Here is an 18,671-nt window from a genome sequence, read left to right as displayed (position 1 = left end):
CTTGTGCCCACTGCAGGAATGTTTTTAAGCACTCTGTTCCCAAGGCAAAAACAAGAGTAAGGATTTTGGAAACAGGATCTTGTATGAGAGAACTGGCAGCAAGCCTGCACAAAAGGATGTGGCGGAGAACCTCCACATGTCCATTCGCAGGGCTCTCCCTGCCATGGACACAGCAGAATTCCTGGCACATGGACACCAGAGTGGAGTGGCTCTTCATGCCATCAAAGTAGTAAACTTCTAAAAGGTTGTTCAAATCTATCCCACTGTCCAGTCATACCGACACCCACCTTTAATGGAGACCAGCAGGAGTCCAGCAGAGGTTTTCACACAGTTCCCTGAGACCAGCACAGTGCAGTGCAACCTTGACCTCCTTCTGCCCCCTAAAAGCCTCCCCTTCAGGGCACTTCAGAAAAGTAGGTTACCCCCCTGCTTTACAACACACTAGAACTAGATCAAAACAAAGCAGCATCTCTCTCCTGCGAAATCAACAGGACTAATTGTCTTTTTTCTCTTTTTTTCAATCTATCAGAACTTCCCATTTACAGCTGGTAATAATTTATTTGGATGTACCTAATATTCTAAAATGGGTTTTTTTACTTACAACAATGCCTGGGTAGTAGCCTCCCACAGTAACATTTTCTGTTCGTGTGGTAGCTGCCAGACCTATGGTCAGTATGAAAACAGACACCACCAGCAGTGCGACTGTGAACCAAAGTGAAGTCTTCTTCCTTTTTGCAAACTGTCCTGTAGGGAGTGGGGGGAAAAAAAAATAGCTTTCATTGCAATCATGGCAGAACAAATAGAAAATGATGGAAGATTTTCTTTTGTTAATCTTTTCTGTTGATAACCCACTGTCGTTCTCCCACTAAGGGAAATTGCTGCCGGACAACAGAAGGAATTAAAAACCACAGAGTTAGCTAGAGTATGGCTTAATGCACACGCATTGGGTACAGGCATGAGATGAGTTTTTATTAAACTGAACTGTAAGTCAGTGACAATGATAATTATGCCTTTTCTTTAGTAACATTTAATGAAGTGTTGTTCCTGTTGGTAAATTGGATCCTGCAGGCCTTAAATTCTTACCTGTGTGAAGTGCCAATTTGACTCCACCTGGCCTGAACATAAAAACAAGTATTTTAAACAAGATTAGAAGGCACTCTGCATACTATCATGAAAATGAATGTGCTCTTCATATTTACTGGGGTAAGCAATCTGTATCCCTGAAGCAAAGCTGTAACAGAGTTTATCAGGTGAAACTCATACATGCGACTTGTCTAACAGTAGCTGCTGAGTGAAATACATTCAGTCTTGCTGGGATTTGGATCCAGATACCCCAAAGTGAAAACCAGCACGCTCACCTCCAGCTTGCAGCCTGCTCCAAAGCATTCAACCTTGTTATCCCAGTGGCAGATCTGAGCTGTAGCCAAAGGTTACTCACACCAGGGCCCCAGCCCATAGCACAGACTTACGTAAGACTGATTTTAAAAAGCCATTGATACATGACTCTAACTAACGAAAGACACCCAAGTGAATCAAACTGTGGTCCTCATTTTTGGTATTCTCACTTTGAAAGGCAAGGCAGGAGTGTGCAGGATCACCCTGTAGCACTGGGACATGCAATGCCAGGGTACTATACACTGCACCTGGGCAGGATGGAGTTCCTGAGAGAGCACAACCTGGCCACAGCAGGGCCAGTGTCTCTCCCTCTGCAGCCTCATGAAGCTGCCTGACTGCCCAGCCTCGGGAGAAGGCAGAGACTGTGATGTTGCTCTGAAGACTGGAGGCAGCAGCCCTCAGCAGGAAGGAGGAGGTGAGAGGGGAAGGCAGGCTTGTATGGGTCAGGCTCTGGAGGCACTGCTGGAAGCAAAAGCAGGGGAAATGCAGGAAAGACAAAAAGCAAGCAGAAGCCATTTGCAATGAGTCACTTAATTTTTGTGGCCATTTTAAAGTCATGTAACTCAGTTAAATGGTTATTGTTCAAAAGTCAGACTAGATTAGTGATGTTTGCAAACCAAGTCAAATAATTTCAATCAGTAAAAAAAAGAATTTATAATAAAAAGCTGTGTTTGCTGACATTTCTCCAGTAGAACAACCAGTCAAAATTATTCCAGTCTTTTAGTATGAAAAACTTTTCTGAAGACAAATACCATCTATTGAGCTTACACAAGTCTCTTTCACCTGCATGTACAAAGTCTAATTCCTAAGACTCTCCAAACACCTCTTCTCCAGCCTATGTCTCTGCTGTCTTTCTCTGGCAATTCTCTGTTAATCCATGGAGGGTCACTGGGCACATGGAAGCCAAGAGGTTCTTTACTAGCAGTCAGTTTCTCACCAAGTGTGTGGGGTTAAAGACAGTTCTTTCAGTAATGCCAGTTCACATGGCCAAGAGGGAAAACTAGATTTCAGATGTGCAGCTCCACAAATCAGCTGTCATTCCTATAAACTGATTCATTCAATATATCTACCAGATTTTAAATAATATTTGATGCCCTTGTCATACTTTATGATCTTTGAAAAGTCACAGAGATCAGGGAATCTCTAATAACTGAAGAAAGGCAAATGCTCCACCTGTTTTTAAAAAGGCCAAAATGAAGATTCAGGGAATTACAAACCAACCAACCTCACTTTGGTTCCTGGGATGCTGGGACCAAAAATGCAGAGCAAGTCCTCTTGTAAGACATTTCTGGGCACAAAAGGAAAAGGTGATTGGCAACAGTCAGCATGGATTTACCAGAGCCAAGTCATGTCTGACCAGCCCAGGTGCCTGCTATGGCAAAAAGACTGGACTTGAGGAACAGTGGATGTCTTTTACCTTAATTCTAGCAAAGTTTTAACATGATGCCAAGTCCTGAGCAAAGGAAGGAACAATGCCTTGCAATGATACAGGTAAGTACAGGAGAAAGGTTCACGGAGGATGTCTGGACTTCAGGCGGCTCTCTTGAAAGCTGTTTCTTGCACAGGCGAAGTTACAGCATTTCAGGGAGTGGGTATCCAGAGCCAGCCCTACAGCTGCCAGCTCCAGCTGTAGGCATACCTGAAGCCACCTTCTGTTCAAGTTACAAAGCATTATATACTTTCTTTGCTGAGTATCTTAACACATAACAACCAATAAGCACCATACACAATACCTTTACATTTGCCTATAGCCTATCATAGCAACTACCATCACCATATTATAGTCATTATTATCCAATCACAAGAGTAAGTAAGTTACAATTTAAGCTTACAATGGAAAATTCTCAGACCTCTCTTCTTCTTGCTACATCGACACTTCTTGTTTGCCTGCAATCTCTCTCTATTTGGTAAAAACATGGGGTTTTATTTACTAATGCTCTTCTTGAGACTTATGTACTTGGTGAAAAATATGTCTTTGTTTGTAGTCACATACCTTTGTCCTAATCATAAAAATCTCCTTCCAACTCATCTCCCACCTTTGCCTTCTCAGTTATTCAGTGATCACTGGTTCAGCAAAACATCTTTTACTCTGTATCAAAACTTGCTTTCATTTCTATCTCATCCCCAGTTTCTACATTCAGAGATCTTTCTGCCAAGCCTACATACCTGTGAAACTTTCTTACCAAACTTTCATCCTCTCCAACAGGTAAGGGACTGCCAGGCTGCAAAGCAGCTGTGCTGGGAAGGACCTGGGGGTATTGGTAGATGATGAGCTGAACATCAACCAGCAGTGTGCCCTAGTAACAGAGTCCTGGGCTGTACTAACAGGAGCATCACTAGTAGATCAGAGGAGCAACTACACCTATCTATTCAGCACTTTTTTGACCACAAAATATTACACTCAGTTTTGGGCCCTTAGTATAGGGAAATACATAAATTAACTGCAGTTAATTCAACAGAGGACTGCAAAGAAGGTCAGGGGCTGGTAATCTCTGTATGAGAAGAGGCTGAGGGAACAGGGCTTGTGCTGTACCCGCTGGACTCTGCCTAGCAGGCTGCAGCTCCCTGAGAGCACAGCGGGGCTTTCCTAGGGCCGTGTGACCGGTCACATCCCGGAGTCCATTTCGGACAGCCCCGCGATCTGGCTCCGGCAGCCAGCAGTGTTACAATGCACTGGTGGTAAAGAAGGTAGAGAAGGGTCTCTCATGAGGGTCTGAGATGGTTTTAATCACATCTTGTCCCTGCGATGTTCAGAGGTAGAGAGACCTCATGGTCTGGGTGCGGGGTGGTTTTGTCAGGGGCCCAGGGGTGGTCCCTGGATGGGGTTGGGGTACAGGAGCAAATAGGGAGAAACTGAGGGAGTGGCCAGGGCTAGGGCAGGGAACAGGGGAAAGATGGCATCACAGAATCAGGGGGTTAATGGGCTACCACAGGCTTGCTCAGCCTGGAGATGAGATGACTTTTGGCAGGGCTAGTTGCAGTCTTCCAATTCCTTTGAGTTGTTGTCAAGAGAACAGACTCAGGCTTTTCATAATGGTGCACAGCAGGAGGAGAAAAGACAGCGGACAAACTGAAATACAAAAAAGTGTTTCAGACTGGGTATAAGGACAAAAAAAATTCAACATTAGGACAGTCAGACATTGGAACAGGTTGCCCAAAGAACTTGTGTCCTCTCCAACTTTGGAGGTTTTCAAAATTCAAACAGAAAAAGCACTGAGCAACCTGGCCTGACCTCATAGGTAACCCAGCTTTGAGGAGGAGGTTGGAATTGCAACAGAGGTACCTTTCTGCCTGAATTCTTCTATGGTTTTATGATTGTCAAGACAGCTAAACTGAAAGTGGGTTGGGTATGTGTGCTCATATCCACTGACATGAAACTGCAGCTGCAATGTAGACTCTAAAGGTACTCTAAAGGGACATAGGAACACAAACCTTCCCAAAGCCAGCTGGGCAGATGATCCTCAGCCAAGTCTTCTTGAAACCACTGAGCACTTTCTGAAGAGCGCCTGAGGAGCCAAGCCTCCACATTTTCCTCAGAACAGCACCTGTACTGGCAAAGGTTGATCAGATTGCATGGAGATAAACTATGGGTCCAACCCACCCTCTTGAGTTCTGGTTACGAATAGTGAAAGACATGAGCTCGATTGCCCTGAGTTTGCTGGAAAATGTCTTAGGAAAAGCATGTTCTTATTTGTCATTGGAGTAAATCTGATGTGGATTTAGTGAGACAGAACAGAAAAGGACGTCATTGTTTGTAGGGACATTTTTTGGTCTGAACTACATTTTGATGTTGAAATTTACACATGCCAGAAGAAATTTATGAATGCAATACCCTTCAACCCTCATATTCATTGATCTTTTACCACCTGCATCTCAAAATAGAAGCAAATATCCAATCATATCTCCCGTTTTTCATAGTCCAGTTTGGAAACTATGGTAACGACATGTTATTAGGTATGAACTCCACCCTGAGGAGAGATGACATATGTGCAGGAGCACAGAAAGGTCCAGAAAGGAGAATAGGCTGGCACGTGCAAAGATTTATTCTCAAAGACTTCCACATGCTCAGAGAAGATGGGTAGAAATCACGCCTAAATTGGTTTTTATCATGGCTGTTTGGCTTTCCTTAGTCACAACAATAAAAATCTTCGCTCTTGCAAAATATGTGTAATTACATGCATATAAGCCACCACTATACTGGGAGGCCTATGTAATATTTGCAAAGCAGCATAATATCTTCAGAAGCTACAGCTGCAAAGGGTTCCTACTATTAGCTTCGTTTTGCATTTTCAGTCCTGTTGGGTCCCAAGATTTTCCAAGCCTTTGTTTACTGCTGTTTGTAGCAGTTGCCATGCAGTTTATTTGGATCTGTTTTTAACGTACCTGCCAGCCAAAACCCAATGCCAGACACAGAAGCCCTGTCTCCAGCTCAGGCAGTGTGCCTGGCCCAGCCTTCTTCTGTGACACTCTCTGTGGCAAGGCTTGGACCGAAGGCTGGCCATATACAAGAACAGCAGTTAAATTAAGAGCAGAGGAAACATTACTGTCAATATCTGTAGCCTGAATTTCCTTCCAACACCAGTGTTCCTGGAGTGCAGGAAACAGTTAATGGGGGCTATTCACGTTCCAATATTTTAGTACTGAAGTAACTCTCAAAATAATTTTGACATTTATGACCTTCAACTTCTTTAACAATGATTCAGTATGAATATTATTAAAGTCCTAGTCTGGACCTTAATGCAATTTAGTTGTAACTTAAAATTCTTACACTTAGCACACCAAAAACCAAGCTTGTAGGAAGAAACCTTGTCATATCCTTATTAGCATTAGCTTGAGGCTGGGGTGAACAGAGGGTGTGAATATGTTATTAACATCTATTGGCAATATTCTTCAGCAGTTTTGGCCAGTGAAGCATTGACTTGGGCACTGAGTTTTTTGCAGTATTAACTGCAGCAATAGGCACTACAGATAATTTAGAGAGGCAACAAAGCTTCCACATGACTGGCTTGTGCTCTGCCTGGCGCAGACCTAAATTGTGCACAAAAAGGAACAGTCACAGAAACACTCTCTGCTTTGCTCACTAAATATCTGTCAGGCAAAGTATCTGCTTGAGCCATTCAGCCCTGCTTCGACAATGGAAGGAGAGAAAATATCACCAATACAAGGAGGAGAGACACCAGACTGCTGCCTCCCTGGGACAGAGAAAGGCCCGTGAGGAGAGAAATTGAGATCACCCTCCAGAGAACGAAAAGAAAAAGTACCTGCTGAAGACCACACTCTGCTGCACTCAGAAAAAACTTCTGTCCATTCAGCAGCTGCAGAAAACAAAATTATATTTACAATGCTCTGTTTGCAATGGATGGGTGTTAAATTTGCAGGAAGACTACGGAAAAATGGATGGCTTTGTGGGGAGGGTACATAGGAGACTGCAAAGTAGTGGATCTAATGATCAATAGTAGGGTCTGGATTTGATCGAAGCAAAGAGTGAGTTTAAAAGGAGGATGAACTAATTAATGATGAAACATGCCCATAGCAGAGAATCTGTCCAGAGGCCAAGAAAGAATAGAATGAAACAGCATCTCTCCACCTTGGAAAACCTGCGTACGATCTGCAACTGAACTAAAAGTCTACACTTAAATGAAGGAAACTACACTTTGCTAACTTCAATACTTCTTTTAAAATTGATCTTCAGACATCACAAAGCCTGTCAAAAAGTGTGGCATAATTTTGGTGAGGAAAAAAGTCAGTGGAGGATGTAGCAGTTAGCTGGGATTACAATCACATTTGCTGAATATTAGCACTACATAATTCCATACCTTCTTCTTTGATCTAGTTATGGTGATCTAAATGGAAACACTTGTTTCAAATAATGCCCAGCCCAATATATATTAGCGTCTCACTATGAGAAAAAGAAGGAAGCTTTTGTTAACAGGAAAAAATAGTAAAAAATTATTATGTGATGAATATTACTAAAAATTGTGACATGTTTCAGAGAGTGGCATTAAGCACACAGAATAAGATAATTTAAGTGGAAATTCACCATAGACAGATTTTTGTATCAAAGGTATCAGCTATTTTGCTGCTATTGAGAAAATTTTTAGGAGATCTTTGGATCTCAATTATAAATTTTTAATTACTGCAAAGCTCACTTCAGTGCCATCTCTCTCTCAACTACAGTTTTGCGTATTTTAAAAACTGTTTCATGCCAGAGAAGTTGAATTAATCCTACACTGCCTCCCAAAATTAAATGTGACGGATTGAGATGCTTAAAAGAGATACTCACACCTGCTGTTAGTGATTACTTTCTCTCTTCTGATTAAATGCTTGACTTGTCCAGAGTGCTGAACTAATTAAACCAGATGCAACAGCATTCATTTCAAGCCTCAAGACAGCAGCTTTCATCAGGCCCATCTCTTACTTTTATTATTAATTTGTTGAGTAAGATTCCACGAGTGCATTATATATTCAAGACCATGGGAAACAGTTTACAATTGTACTACAAAATACTCATACTGAACAAAATGAAAAAGCAATCCCACAAGCCCTGACAGACTATGTAGTATGGCTATAGTAAGTAATACCATGCAGTATCACTATGACCTCATTGTTTTGGCAGCAATTGTTTCACCAATAAATAATTTAATGAGCAGCTAATCACTAGTTTAAAGCTAGCATAGAGATTCTTCTTTTTCCAATGATTACCTGAAAAATTTTTTAAGTTACAGCACATCTTCCATGGCCACATTTTCAACACCAACATAATTTTTCTTTCAAGTTTAAGACAAAAATTAAGATCTGATACACCTTTTTATCCAGCTGTTAGGATCCTTGAGTACATAGCAAAGTCTCTGCTTATCCTTTCAAATGCTACACAGAGTAATTCCTAGCAGTAAGTTCTGTATTTTCTAAACTTTAACAAATTCCGCTGGAATAATGAAATACTTGACCTTTTTCTTGCCGGTCTGTTTGTATTTCAGGACGTACGCTGTAAACACAAGCAGCTCACCATTCAGTTAGGAGAACCAGGAGGAAGGAAACTAACCCAACACCTGTCCCCAGCCCGCCCAGCACCTGCGGGCACAGCCTGCTCCAGCACAGCCACCGGCCATGGCCATGGAGCACAGCACGATGGCTCTTACATTAATTTCCTATCCGCGTCCCGCACCAAGCCATTCCTCCGAATATTAAACCTCCAGCACAGGGATTCACCAAGCGCAGCTGAAAGCTCTGCGAAGAACCGGTATATTTAAACACCTCGGCGAGCGAGAGGACGAGCGGCAGCGCGCACGGCGCCGGCGATCTCGGGCTGAGCCCCCCGCGCCGCCACTCTGCGGGCACAGCCCGGGCACGGCCCCCGCCCGCGCCCTCCCGTCCCGCTGCCCGAAGCGCCGGGGCAGCGGCCCGGGGCAGCCCGGCCGTCCCGCCGGCTGCCGCTCTCCCCGCCGCATCCCCGGGGCTCACGCACAGGGCTCACCTGTGGGGTCCAGCACGGCCAGCGGGCCCGACACGGCGGGGGCGGGCGGCGGGGCCATCATCTCCTGCGGGCGCCTCGCTCCGCTCCGCTCCGCGCTGCGGCCGGCGCTGCCCGGGGGTACGGCGGGTCCGCCCCGCGGGGCGCGGCGGGGCCGGGGCGGGGCGAGCGGCGCTGCCCCCGCCGCAGGGGGACCCGGCCGCCCAACATGAGCGGGCCCCGCTCGCCGCCGCTCCCGCCGCCGGTCCTGCCGCCCTCGGAGGAAGCACGGGCCAGGTCTTTACTAGTGCAGCCATCAGCTGCTTAATTCGTTGTATGTCCTACCCGTGTCTCAGCCTTGGCGTCGCTACTGGATCTCTTCTTGGCCAGTTTGACACCTGGTGTAGATCAAAATTGTCCCAAACTTTCCTTTCAGCTTTCCTCTTCCCTTAAAAAATGTATTTATATATAAAAATCAGAAATAAAATACCACAGCAACGAGAAATACTAACTAAATGACAAAAGCAGGCATCTCAGAGATGTAGGTTAAGGCAGGTGTGGGCCAAGACAGGAAATGTCAATGTCAATAGTCAAGAGACGCTGCAGAGCCGTTTGTTTTCTTATGTGGTGTCTATCTAATTTCTCAATCTCACTGTCTCAGTTTTTATTCCCTCTGCAGATTCTGACACTTGTCTTGCTGCTTCTCAGGAACTGCCAGCTGTTGCTTCCAGTGCTAGTGACTGCAGGGTTGTGTGACTTCTGTCTGAAAGAGTCTAGCAACAACTGAGAAGAAGTAGCCAAAGGCACTGTGCTGTTTTGGTGTCCACTGTTCCTTTTGCCTGACTTCCGTATAGCAGAGAACGTAATAAATTCTTTTTGTGAACAATGTTTTTGACAGGCTGCCAAGTGGTTTGCTTATGTTGTGTTCTCCCACTTGCAAAATGTACAACTCAACATTCTTGTTTTTCTTCTGTTCCAGCCTCTAAATGTATGAGTGTATATGCATTTAAGATATTCAGTCTTTGGCTGATTTCCTCAGGAAATGGTTAGATGGAAAGAGGCAATTTTCTCAGGTACTAGCCCTATAGTCTATGAAGATAAGCAAGCCAGGAGCTAAGGCCAAACACAAAGCTACTTTTTTCTCTTTGCATCCTCTTACCTGAAGAGGATGAAGAAAGGAGCAAAAATATGATAGAGGTAGTATTTGTACTATTAATTACTATTTTTTAATAGAAATTAATGAAGTAATACATTGAGGAAACAGAGATGGTGATGGTACAAATTAGTAATTTATTTGAAAGTGGTAGTGGATAAGAGTGATAGAAATGCCCCAAAATCTAGTAAAGACTCTCAGGTTCAGGGATGGCTATGAATAGAGGTTTCCATCAGCAGTAAATAACCGCAAGGTTGGGGAAGACTTCAATTCCCTAGCTGCAAGAGAAAGACCATATGCAGCATGTATTATTGGGTGTGATGGGCAATAAACTTTTCATTTACCAGCAGCCATTGATCCAACTCAACAGCCTAAAGGTAAGCTGTTCTATAATTCTTTTCAGTAAAATATAAGGATCTTCTAATTCCTTTAAAAAATAATTTGATTATAGAAAACAACCTCTGATAAATTACTAACATTATTTACTGCAAATTTCTTGAGAACCAAGAATAGATCTACAAGAATATCCTACAGTCCTGGATATAAGAGGGCAAACATTAAGAAACTATGAAAAATTGTTGGTGAGGCTGCATGGACCTAGCATTTGAGTGTGGAAGAATCATGGACTTACTTTAAATGCAAAATGGAAAACAATGTATAGCACCTTCATCCCATAAAAGAGGTTGGAATAGGTCAAGAATAATTGTGGTGCTAGTGGATAAGTAACTACCTGAAAATGAATGAACCCACAGGAAACAGGAGAAGTACAGTTTGCTGGGTTGGAAACTGCAGGATCAGAGAGAAAGAATGGATAAAAATCTAGCTGAACCAGATGTTGCAAAGAAAGGATAACAGATAACAAAGAATTCTTCAACTATATAAATAAAAGTGATTCAAAGAAGCAAGATACATGGTGGCTAAATGCCAGGGATGAGATGAAGGCTGCTCCAAATATTGAATAAATACATTGCCTCAGTTTTCAATGAAAAGAAAAAGTAGGGTGAGGGTATTTGCTGAGAGCATAGTGTAAACAAGATAATGTAAAAGATGATTGTGCTGGTTTGGCCAAATTTAGAAATATATCCTCTGAGAGAAGGCAGGTTACAAACCACCCCTCCCCCACCAGGTTCGGTAAAAAACAAATTTTCCCTGAAGGAAAGTGAAAGAGACAAAAACTATTTCTTTAACAAACACACGGGAAAAGGATAATAATGCTAAATAATAAAATCTCTCACTGTGGAGAAAAACCTGGGAAAGCGTTCGAATTCTCCCTTTGTTCTCCTCGGAGCTGGGGCTTGGGCCAGGGCCAGGCCCTCTGTGCCCGGTGGAAAGTCCTCCTGATGTGTTCTGATACTGAAACAGTCCAGCAGGAAAGGGAGAAAATCCTAAATTCCAGGGAAGGAAAAAAAGTTCAACTCTCAGTCTCTCTCTCCGGAGAAAAAGAAGCTGAACCAGTGGCCAAAAGCTGACTGGAAAGCAGCAAGCCGGGTGCTGCCCCGCTCTCCTGCTGCAGCTGGGAGAAAAATCTCTGTCTCTGTGTGACCTTGAACAAGCTGCAAACTGCTTTGAAAAAGTTTTGCTCAAGTTTTCCTTCCCCCTCTCAGGCTCAGTTTAAAGGCATAGAAAGGTACAAAAATTAATTTCTGGGCATAGGGCAGTGATATGGGATAAACATCATAACGTCACCCCAAGATAATGATATTAGCAGATGCGAAGTGGAAGCATAAGTTAGGCTGTTTCTTGTGAGAGGTCCCAGAAAATTGCACCCCAAATGTTGAAAAAATTGGTATCTATTGTGTCGAGTCCTGAGCAACACTTTTGAAAAATCAGCAAAGTTGGGGATGAAGCACTGTTATTGGAGACTGTTGGAGAACAGGAAACCTGTCTTCTAAAAAGGCAGAGGGAGGGAGAGGAGCAGCAACTCCATGCCCTGTTAATTTGACTGAGAAAATTCTTCAGGGTAAGTGAAAAATTGATTCAGCTACATTATGGTTCATCAAAGCTAGATCATGTCAGACTACCAAGATGTTTGATAAGGTAAGTGATTCCTGAGGCAAAAGCATTACAGTGAAGCAAATCTTTCTGGATGTCTACACATTAATAGAGTCCTTTAGAGGGAAAGTCTTAACATGCAGAGGACAGGTGAGAGTGTGGGTCAACATCAGGTATGGGAATTGCAAATGGGAAGCCAAGATACAGGCAGGCCATTTGAGGTGCACCACAAGGACCAGTCTGGAGGCAAAATCACTGATGTTGTTGGGTTTAAGGAGAGTATGTGTGGTCATGATGTGTGTGGCCATCACAAAGCTGGCAGGTACAATTCTATTACTGCTATCACAATGGCTGTTACTAAGGGCAGTGGGAACAGGAGCGTACTAGCATCTTAAAAATATGTTGAAATGGAGCTTACACAGTTAAAAAACTAACAGTGGGAGCTTTTATTGTAATTTTGGAGTCCTGCCACTTCAGTGAAATTGAGGAGGGATCTATGTATCACTGCATGATACCAATGGGAATTCTGCACAACAGGTGCGTTCTGGGTGTGTTATGTATTCCTTGTTAAATAGTTCAATGCATGGTAAGTGTGGCAGTACTTCTTTTTATATTTATGTTGCTGTCTCCAAAGCCAAAAAGTTGTGGGTTTTTTCACCATTTTGATGTGTAACTTGGACCTGAATTTTTTAAATTAGTATTCTTAAGATCTTTGTCTCTCAGATGCCTGGCTTATGTACCTTGTTCAAATGTCAAAATTAAATAATTTGCTAGATTTGTGCCCAGAATGAGTTCCCACACTCCAGGGTTAGGCTGGCAAGGGCTCTTAAGGGTTCTTGAAATGTGTGTGTTGTGGTGTATTGGTCAAGATAATCTTTGCATTCTCACCTAAAAAGTGCCTTGTCAGCACTAAGCCTGAAGGCTCCCATCATGCCCTTGATTTCTCCTCTTTTACTGTGGCACACTGCAGGTTTGAAGGATTTTGCCTTTTTTCCTACATGTCATCACTATGGTGGTGCATTCTTTGGAGCTGAGGTTGGTCACACAAGAGATTTATATCCTGTGTGTTCCTAAAGTATTTTCTTCTTTATTTTAGACAAAATCAATCTGTTTGGTCTTTCTTTGCAGGACATGTTTTCTGGGCTAGTGGACATTCCCTTTGATTCCCTCTAGCCTCTGTGTCATCACACTCTGTGTAGGCCACATCTTTCTTTAAGGGTGATGCACAATGACTGGGCAATATTCACAGAACCGCAGTTTGGAAGGGACCACAGTGGATCACCTGGTCCAACCTCCCTGCTCAAGCAGGGTCATTCCAGAGCACATTGCACAGGAGTGCATCCAGACAGTTCTTGAATATCTCCAGTGAGGGAGACTGCACAACCAAAAAAATTATTATGCAAAGTAATTTTGAATTTTAAGTCTGTCTACCAGCACAATGCCTCCAAAATACTCAACAGTTTCTCCCAACTTTATATCCTCTGTATATTTAATGTGCTTTATATCCAAGGCCATCAGTGACCATACTGAACAGTACCAGACAGCACCTCAGCACTTTCTGTCTTCTGGGACCATTGACAGGTATGACTCTCCAGCTACTTATTTCATCCCTTCGGTACTGTTGTAATTTACACTGTTTCTCTGCAAAGGGTCTGCTACAGGCTCAGAGATCAGTCACAGAGACTACCAGTGTGAAGCAGCTTAAATGACCCCAATTCACTTAACTCTTCACCACAGTACTTGGACTCCTACTGTATTCCCCAAAAAGTCTGGGACTGTCTCCTCCTCTCATTATTTGAATGCCCAGCAGAAAGGTAAGCCAGTCATTGCTGAAGCTAAACCCAGGATTCTTAATAAGCTGGCTTGCCCAGTCACACAGGGTCATGACAAAAAAGCAAGTAAATTTCCTTGGTTCATAGTTTATAAATAGTGCTTATTGGCATGGTACAATCTCTTGAGAAGTATATTTCCTTAGTTCATCTGGGCAGTATAAGGGAATCAGGCAGAATGTGAAAGAAACTATAGAAGTAGCCTTGAGGTTGAGATAAATGGCCACTGAGTATTTGACTAAAATATGGCTATTAAAAGACAATTTCTGGGCAATTGTCTTCAAAAATTCTGCTTCCTGGTTCCTGTCAATATCCAGGGTGTGTTTTATTAGCACAAGATTTAAAAGAATCTGTCTGGCTTCTTTAAAAGGAACTTGAAAAGGTATAGGTGTGTACAGCATTGTTCAGAGGCATTGGAAATAAGTGAATGACATTCATTCATGGTATATGTTTGTCAAAAACAGGTTTAAATTCTTTAATTGCCTTCAGTAGACTTTTCACCCACTAATTTGTGCAGTCAGTTTTTGAACTCTATGAACTTTTAGCATTCACGACATGCTACGACAAGGAGCTCCATGTGTGCTGTGTGAAGAGGTGGGATACCCCAATGGGAACAAGAGGCAAACTGAAAAGAGCAAGATAAAAGTCAAGTTAAATGTCAGGTATATTTAAAGTCATAGGAGAATGTACCTGAGGAAAAGGTACATTGCCCTTACAAAAACACCCCAACAAAACAACAAGTAAACAATTGCTACATGATACCAAAAGCCATTGTGTTATTTATTTGTTAATAAAGCTAGATAATGAGAAGTTGTGTAAATGATGTACTGGAGACCATTCTTGTGCTGTAGCTCATAACCATATCAAGACAACAAATCTCTGAAAACTGAAGTAAAACAAAGATGTTCAGAAAAGTACCTGTTTTTGAAATATTGTTATACTGCTCGAGCCTCAGTTTATATAAGCTGCATACGTACTTCTGCAACATGTTTAATAAAGGTGTGTTTGAAAGGTACCAACAATAACACATCAGAAGCGTGACTGAAGAAAAAAACTGAAAAACTTGGTTGGTATTGAGAATAGTTACATTAATTTGTGTATAGGTAAAAACCTCTATATAGAGGTATTTATAGCAGTCCAAACAGGAACAGATCATTGATTTTTGGAATGCATGAGGAAACTCCTCTGGAAAATGCCTCTTAAATTTCAAAACTATGCCATCTCCAAAAGAATAAATCAATCTGGAATGCAGACATAGAAATGAAATTTTTATAACCAGACAATGTGTAGTACAGCCTCAGTGAGGAAAAAGGGCTCCTTGCACCTCATTTGTCCCATCCAGGCAAGGTTGTTTCCTCCGTATATTCTGAGCAGCTTTGCTTGGTTGAGTTTTAAAGTCTTGCTTACGAAGTTCTCGTTTCCCTTGACAGGCAGTTTTACAAGTTTAATGGAAATGAGGAGAGTCAAGAGCCAAATTCCACACTGACAACCCCTCAAGAGCTGTAATGTACCGCAACATTTGTCAAACTGATTTTGTAATTGTTTTACTGATGTACTCCTTTAACTTCAAGAACTCACTGTACTCTTCATAAACTCTGGACAATGAAATACAGAATTAGAGCCGTATTCTGACGTGCACTGCTGTTTCCACTGAATCAAAAATGTCATGGTAAGGAGTACAGTGAAGTCTGTAGAATGTGGTAGCTCAGCTGGAAAGCAAAGAGAAGAAGGAGAGGGCGACCAGAGACGGGTGGGTCAACCTTGGAAGCTTGTTCTAGAAGAAATCTTCCAGCCTTGGAGAGGTATCCCTGTAATATTGAGTGAGTCTCTTTCTCCCTCTCACAGGGTCCTTAGGAACCACCTACCTATTAAGAGGGGAATAAGATGGCAGGCCCTTACTGCAGTCCAGTGTTTCAGCATTTTCACAGCACACACATGCGTTGAAAGATCACAACTGCAGCATTTCTTTCACACATGAGAGAAGCGGCTTGGCAATTCTTAAAACTTTGTGTTTAGGATTTAATAAAGATGTGAAGGTGTAACACCAAAAGACCATAAAATCTGACTTGGAGGCTGGGTCCTCCTGCAGGACATTGTGTGATGCTGGGGGGGGATGAGGATTCCTGGCTACTTGACAGAATAAGGCAGTGAATGAGATGAATCACTGGAATTTAGCTGGATACACTACAGGATAGGCAAACAGCAGGTGGATTCTGAGTGTCAGATTCAAGGTTGTTCAGTCAGAACAGTGACTTACAGTGGCTACTGCTTTAGCTCAGCTGTGCCTTCAGCCCTGTAAGAGTCACTTCTACACCACCCCACTGGTGGCTGTACCCACAATGGGTCAAAAACAGCTGAGGAACTTGGCCTTCACTTTTAAAAGGGAGGAATGATCCTCCATTCGCTGTTGATACCTCTGTGGGAAAGAAATTCTTCAATTAAAAGTTAAAATGTCAGCCCTCTGTCTTCCCAATGCCTATCTTGGTTCATTATGGCAGCACAAAGGAAGGGCTGCAGCCTGGTTTATTTCTTCTGCTTGATTTGAAAGTACCAGAATTAATGGCGCATATGGTGGCATGGGCTGCTTGTGGAGATAAAGACGAGATGTAGGGTTGAAATTAAGAAAGGTGACAGGTTTTAAAATGCATTCTATAACCTCAGGGCTAAGACACATTCAGCAGCAGTTCAGAGTCTTACATGTACTTTGTTTTGTAAAATGCTATGTTGTCAATAAAGAAAAAAAGAGTTAAAAGTAGCTGGTGGACCATGACTTGCTGCCAAGGAGGTTTAACTGTCCAGGAGATGGACTGTGGCTTGCTGGTGTGGATGTTTAGGCATACGAGAAGAGGACAAAAGATGTAGAGGCATTGCAGTCCAAAGTGTTTCACAGAGGAAAAAAGCATAGCAGAAAACTTTATTTGGAGATTTTTAATAGTGTTCTCCTTCCCTGCCCTCCCCCCTCCCCTTTTTTTTTACAGCTCTAAGGCCCTCATATTCAGTGTGGTTAAGGGGAACACATTACATGTCTTCCTTTATTTCCTTTCAACCTCATTGTCCAAAGTATTCTGTGAAATTATCATATTTTGATGCTAATAATAGCAATAAACTCAGTCTAGCAAGCACTTATCACTTCTATGTTTCTTCTGCCCCTAATCTTTTTGTTTCCCTTGGGGCTCAGTCATAGACACTTCTGCTGACCTCAGAGCTGTCACTTCAGCAGCAGAGTCCCTGTGCCTGGTGTGGTTAGACCACAAAAATAGTATTTTCAACAGGACAGGACAGCACACACAAGAAACCAAGAGAAACCTCTCTAAGCTGAGAAGACTTAAGCCATGAATAGATGTTGAGACTGGATTAAAATGACGATGAGTTAGACTAGTATTTGCAAGGCTTGCATCCCCAGTAATACATCCCCTTTTCCTGTCTGTGCACCCCCACAGATGGAGCCTTCAAGTCACCAGATGCATTTTGTGCAGAGGTGAAGAGGGTGCTCCTGAAAGAGCAGGACAAAATCAAAGCTCTTCAGTTGTGCCTGGTCTTCGTGGAGAACTTTCTGCTACCCTGGAAAAAAGCCCTGCACAGGGGAGTGGGAGGGTCAGCTCAAAATGTGACAAAATGCCATGGCATAGGAGGAGCTGTGGACTCTCTGAGTGCAGCCACTGAAGAGAGCCCCCTTTTAATTTGCTGTTCTATTCCTCCTCAGAAAACAAACTACAGCATTGGGCAGAAAAACAGGAGACCTATTCTTTGCCTATGCACAAATGAAAGCAGATACATAAGAGGAACAGATTGAGAGCAGGAAACCAGTCTCCCTATTGTGCTTTTTCAGTGTCAGTGAAAAAAAAGTCACTGAAATATGGGTGGGGAAAAAGCAGAGTGAGAGGTGAAATTGTGTGGGCTGGATGCACTGAAACACCTGCAAACATAAAGGTGCAAATGGAACCCAAATTCCTGCTTGATTTCATAGACTTCTAAAGGAAAAAGTAGATTGTATTTAGAGATGAGGTGACTGTTCCTAGTAAACAGATACTATGATAAATGGGACATTCCTTTTGCCTCACAGACCTTGTATGGTGGTTTACATCTGATATTACATTAACTTTGTCCACTCACATGACAGTTCATTCAAACAAGTGTGGACTTAAGGTGGCAAGTAGCCATTACGGGTTTGCCTCCAAGGTCCCTCACAGGTCCTTCCCAGATTTTGATCAAGACATCATTTCCCAGGTTTATTCCCTTAGCCACTGCATCTGCTTGGTTCCACCATAAATGCAACAGCAACAGATGATTCACAGATTTATGGCCTTTTTTCCTGAGGATCTACAAGACCGTAATTGTTTATCTGCAAATTGAGTTTTTGTGTATGTTGATAAGGAAAATAAAGCTACAATAAACCAATTTTTTTTCATAAGTCATCTTCAAACACCTTTTCTTTTTTTCCTAGTGGATTTGTTGTGCAAATAGTGCAAGGAGCTTTTAAAAAAAGATGCTGACCACTTTCAATACAACACTGAATATTTATGCTAATATTCACAAATCTTTCCCTTTCCAAGAACAACCTGGATATTATCCAGTTTTCATAAATAACTGTTATACCATGTCAGCAGTATGTCTTTATTATTATGTTTTGCTGTATCTTCTCATCTTCTGTGAAACTCTGAGTTGATAAAACAGAGAACCTCTCTTATCACACAGTTCTGTAACATCTTGATTTCCCATATATATTTTTCAGGTCACATCTGAAAGGGTTATTTTTTAAATGGTTTTTTATCAATGAAGCCATTGAAATAGACACTGAAAACTCTTGATACAGCAACCTAGTAGGCATCTGCTTAACATCCTGCCCTACAAT

At 42.4% G+C, this 18,671-nt stretch overlaps 1 protein-coding gene and 1 long non-coding RNA gene across 5 annotated transcripts in view; both read right to left on the bottom strand.

The window, feature by feature from the left end:
• Nucleotides 1-8,968, bottom strand: part of TMEM255B (transmembrane protein 255B) — a 68,326-nt gene extending 59,358 nt beyond the window's left edge. For all 3 annotated transcript variants that reach the window (XM_069028941.1, XM_069028948.1, XM_069028958.1), the window contains exons 1-2: nt 8,870-8,968; nt 602-744 (exon numbers count right to left, since the gene is read on the bottom strand). In XM_069028941.1, the coding sequence (XP_068885042.1) occupies nt 602-744; nt 8,870-8,930 (204 nt within the window). In that variant the 5' untranslated portion in view covers nt 8,931-8,968. The remainder of the gene's footprint in view (nt 1-601; nt 745-8,869) is intronic.
• On the bottom strand, nt 4,139-8,620 carry LOC138118132 (uncharacterized). Of its 2 annotated transcripts, none has more exons than XR_011155008.1 (4): nt 8,535-8,620; nt 6,657-6,710; nt 4,828-4,940; nt 4,139-4,465 (listed from the first exon to the last, which is right to left on the bottom strand). It is a non-coding gene; the product is annotated as an uncharacterized lncRNA (long non-coding RNA). The 2 variants fall into 2 exon arrangements; XR_011155009.1 differs by lacking the exon at nt 8,535-8,620 and adding an exon at nt 7,212-7,296.
• Nucleotides 8,969-18,671: the final 9,703 nt, after the last annotated feature.

The sequence above is a fragment of the Aphelocoma coerulescens genome, chromosome 1 (assembly GCF_041296385.1).
Source record: "Aphelocoma coerulescens isolate FSJ_1873_10779 chromosome 1, UR_Acoe_1.0, whole genome shotgun sequence".
Taxonomy (NCBI): domain Eukaryota; kingdom Metazoa; phylum Chordata; class Aves; order Passeriformes; family Corvidae; genus Aphelocoma; species Aphelocoma coerulescens.
Note: the sequence above shows the minus strand (reverse complement) of the source record. Positions and strands in the feature narration are given on the sequence as shown.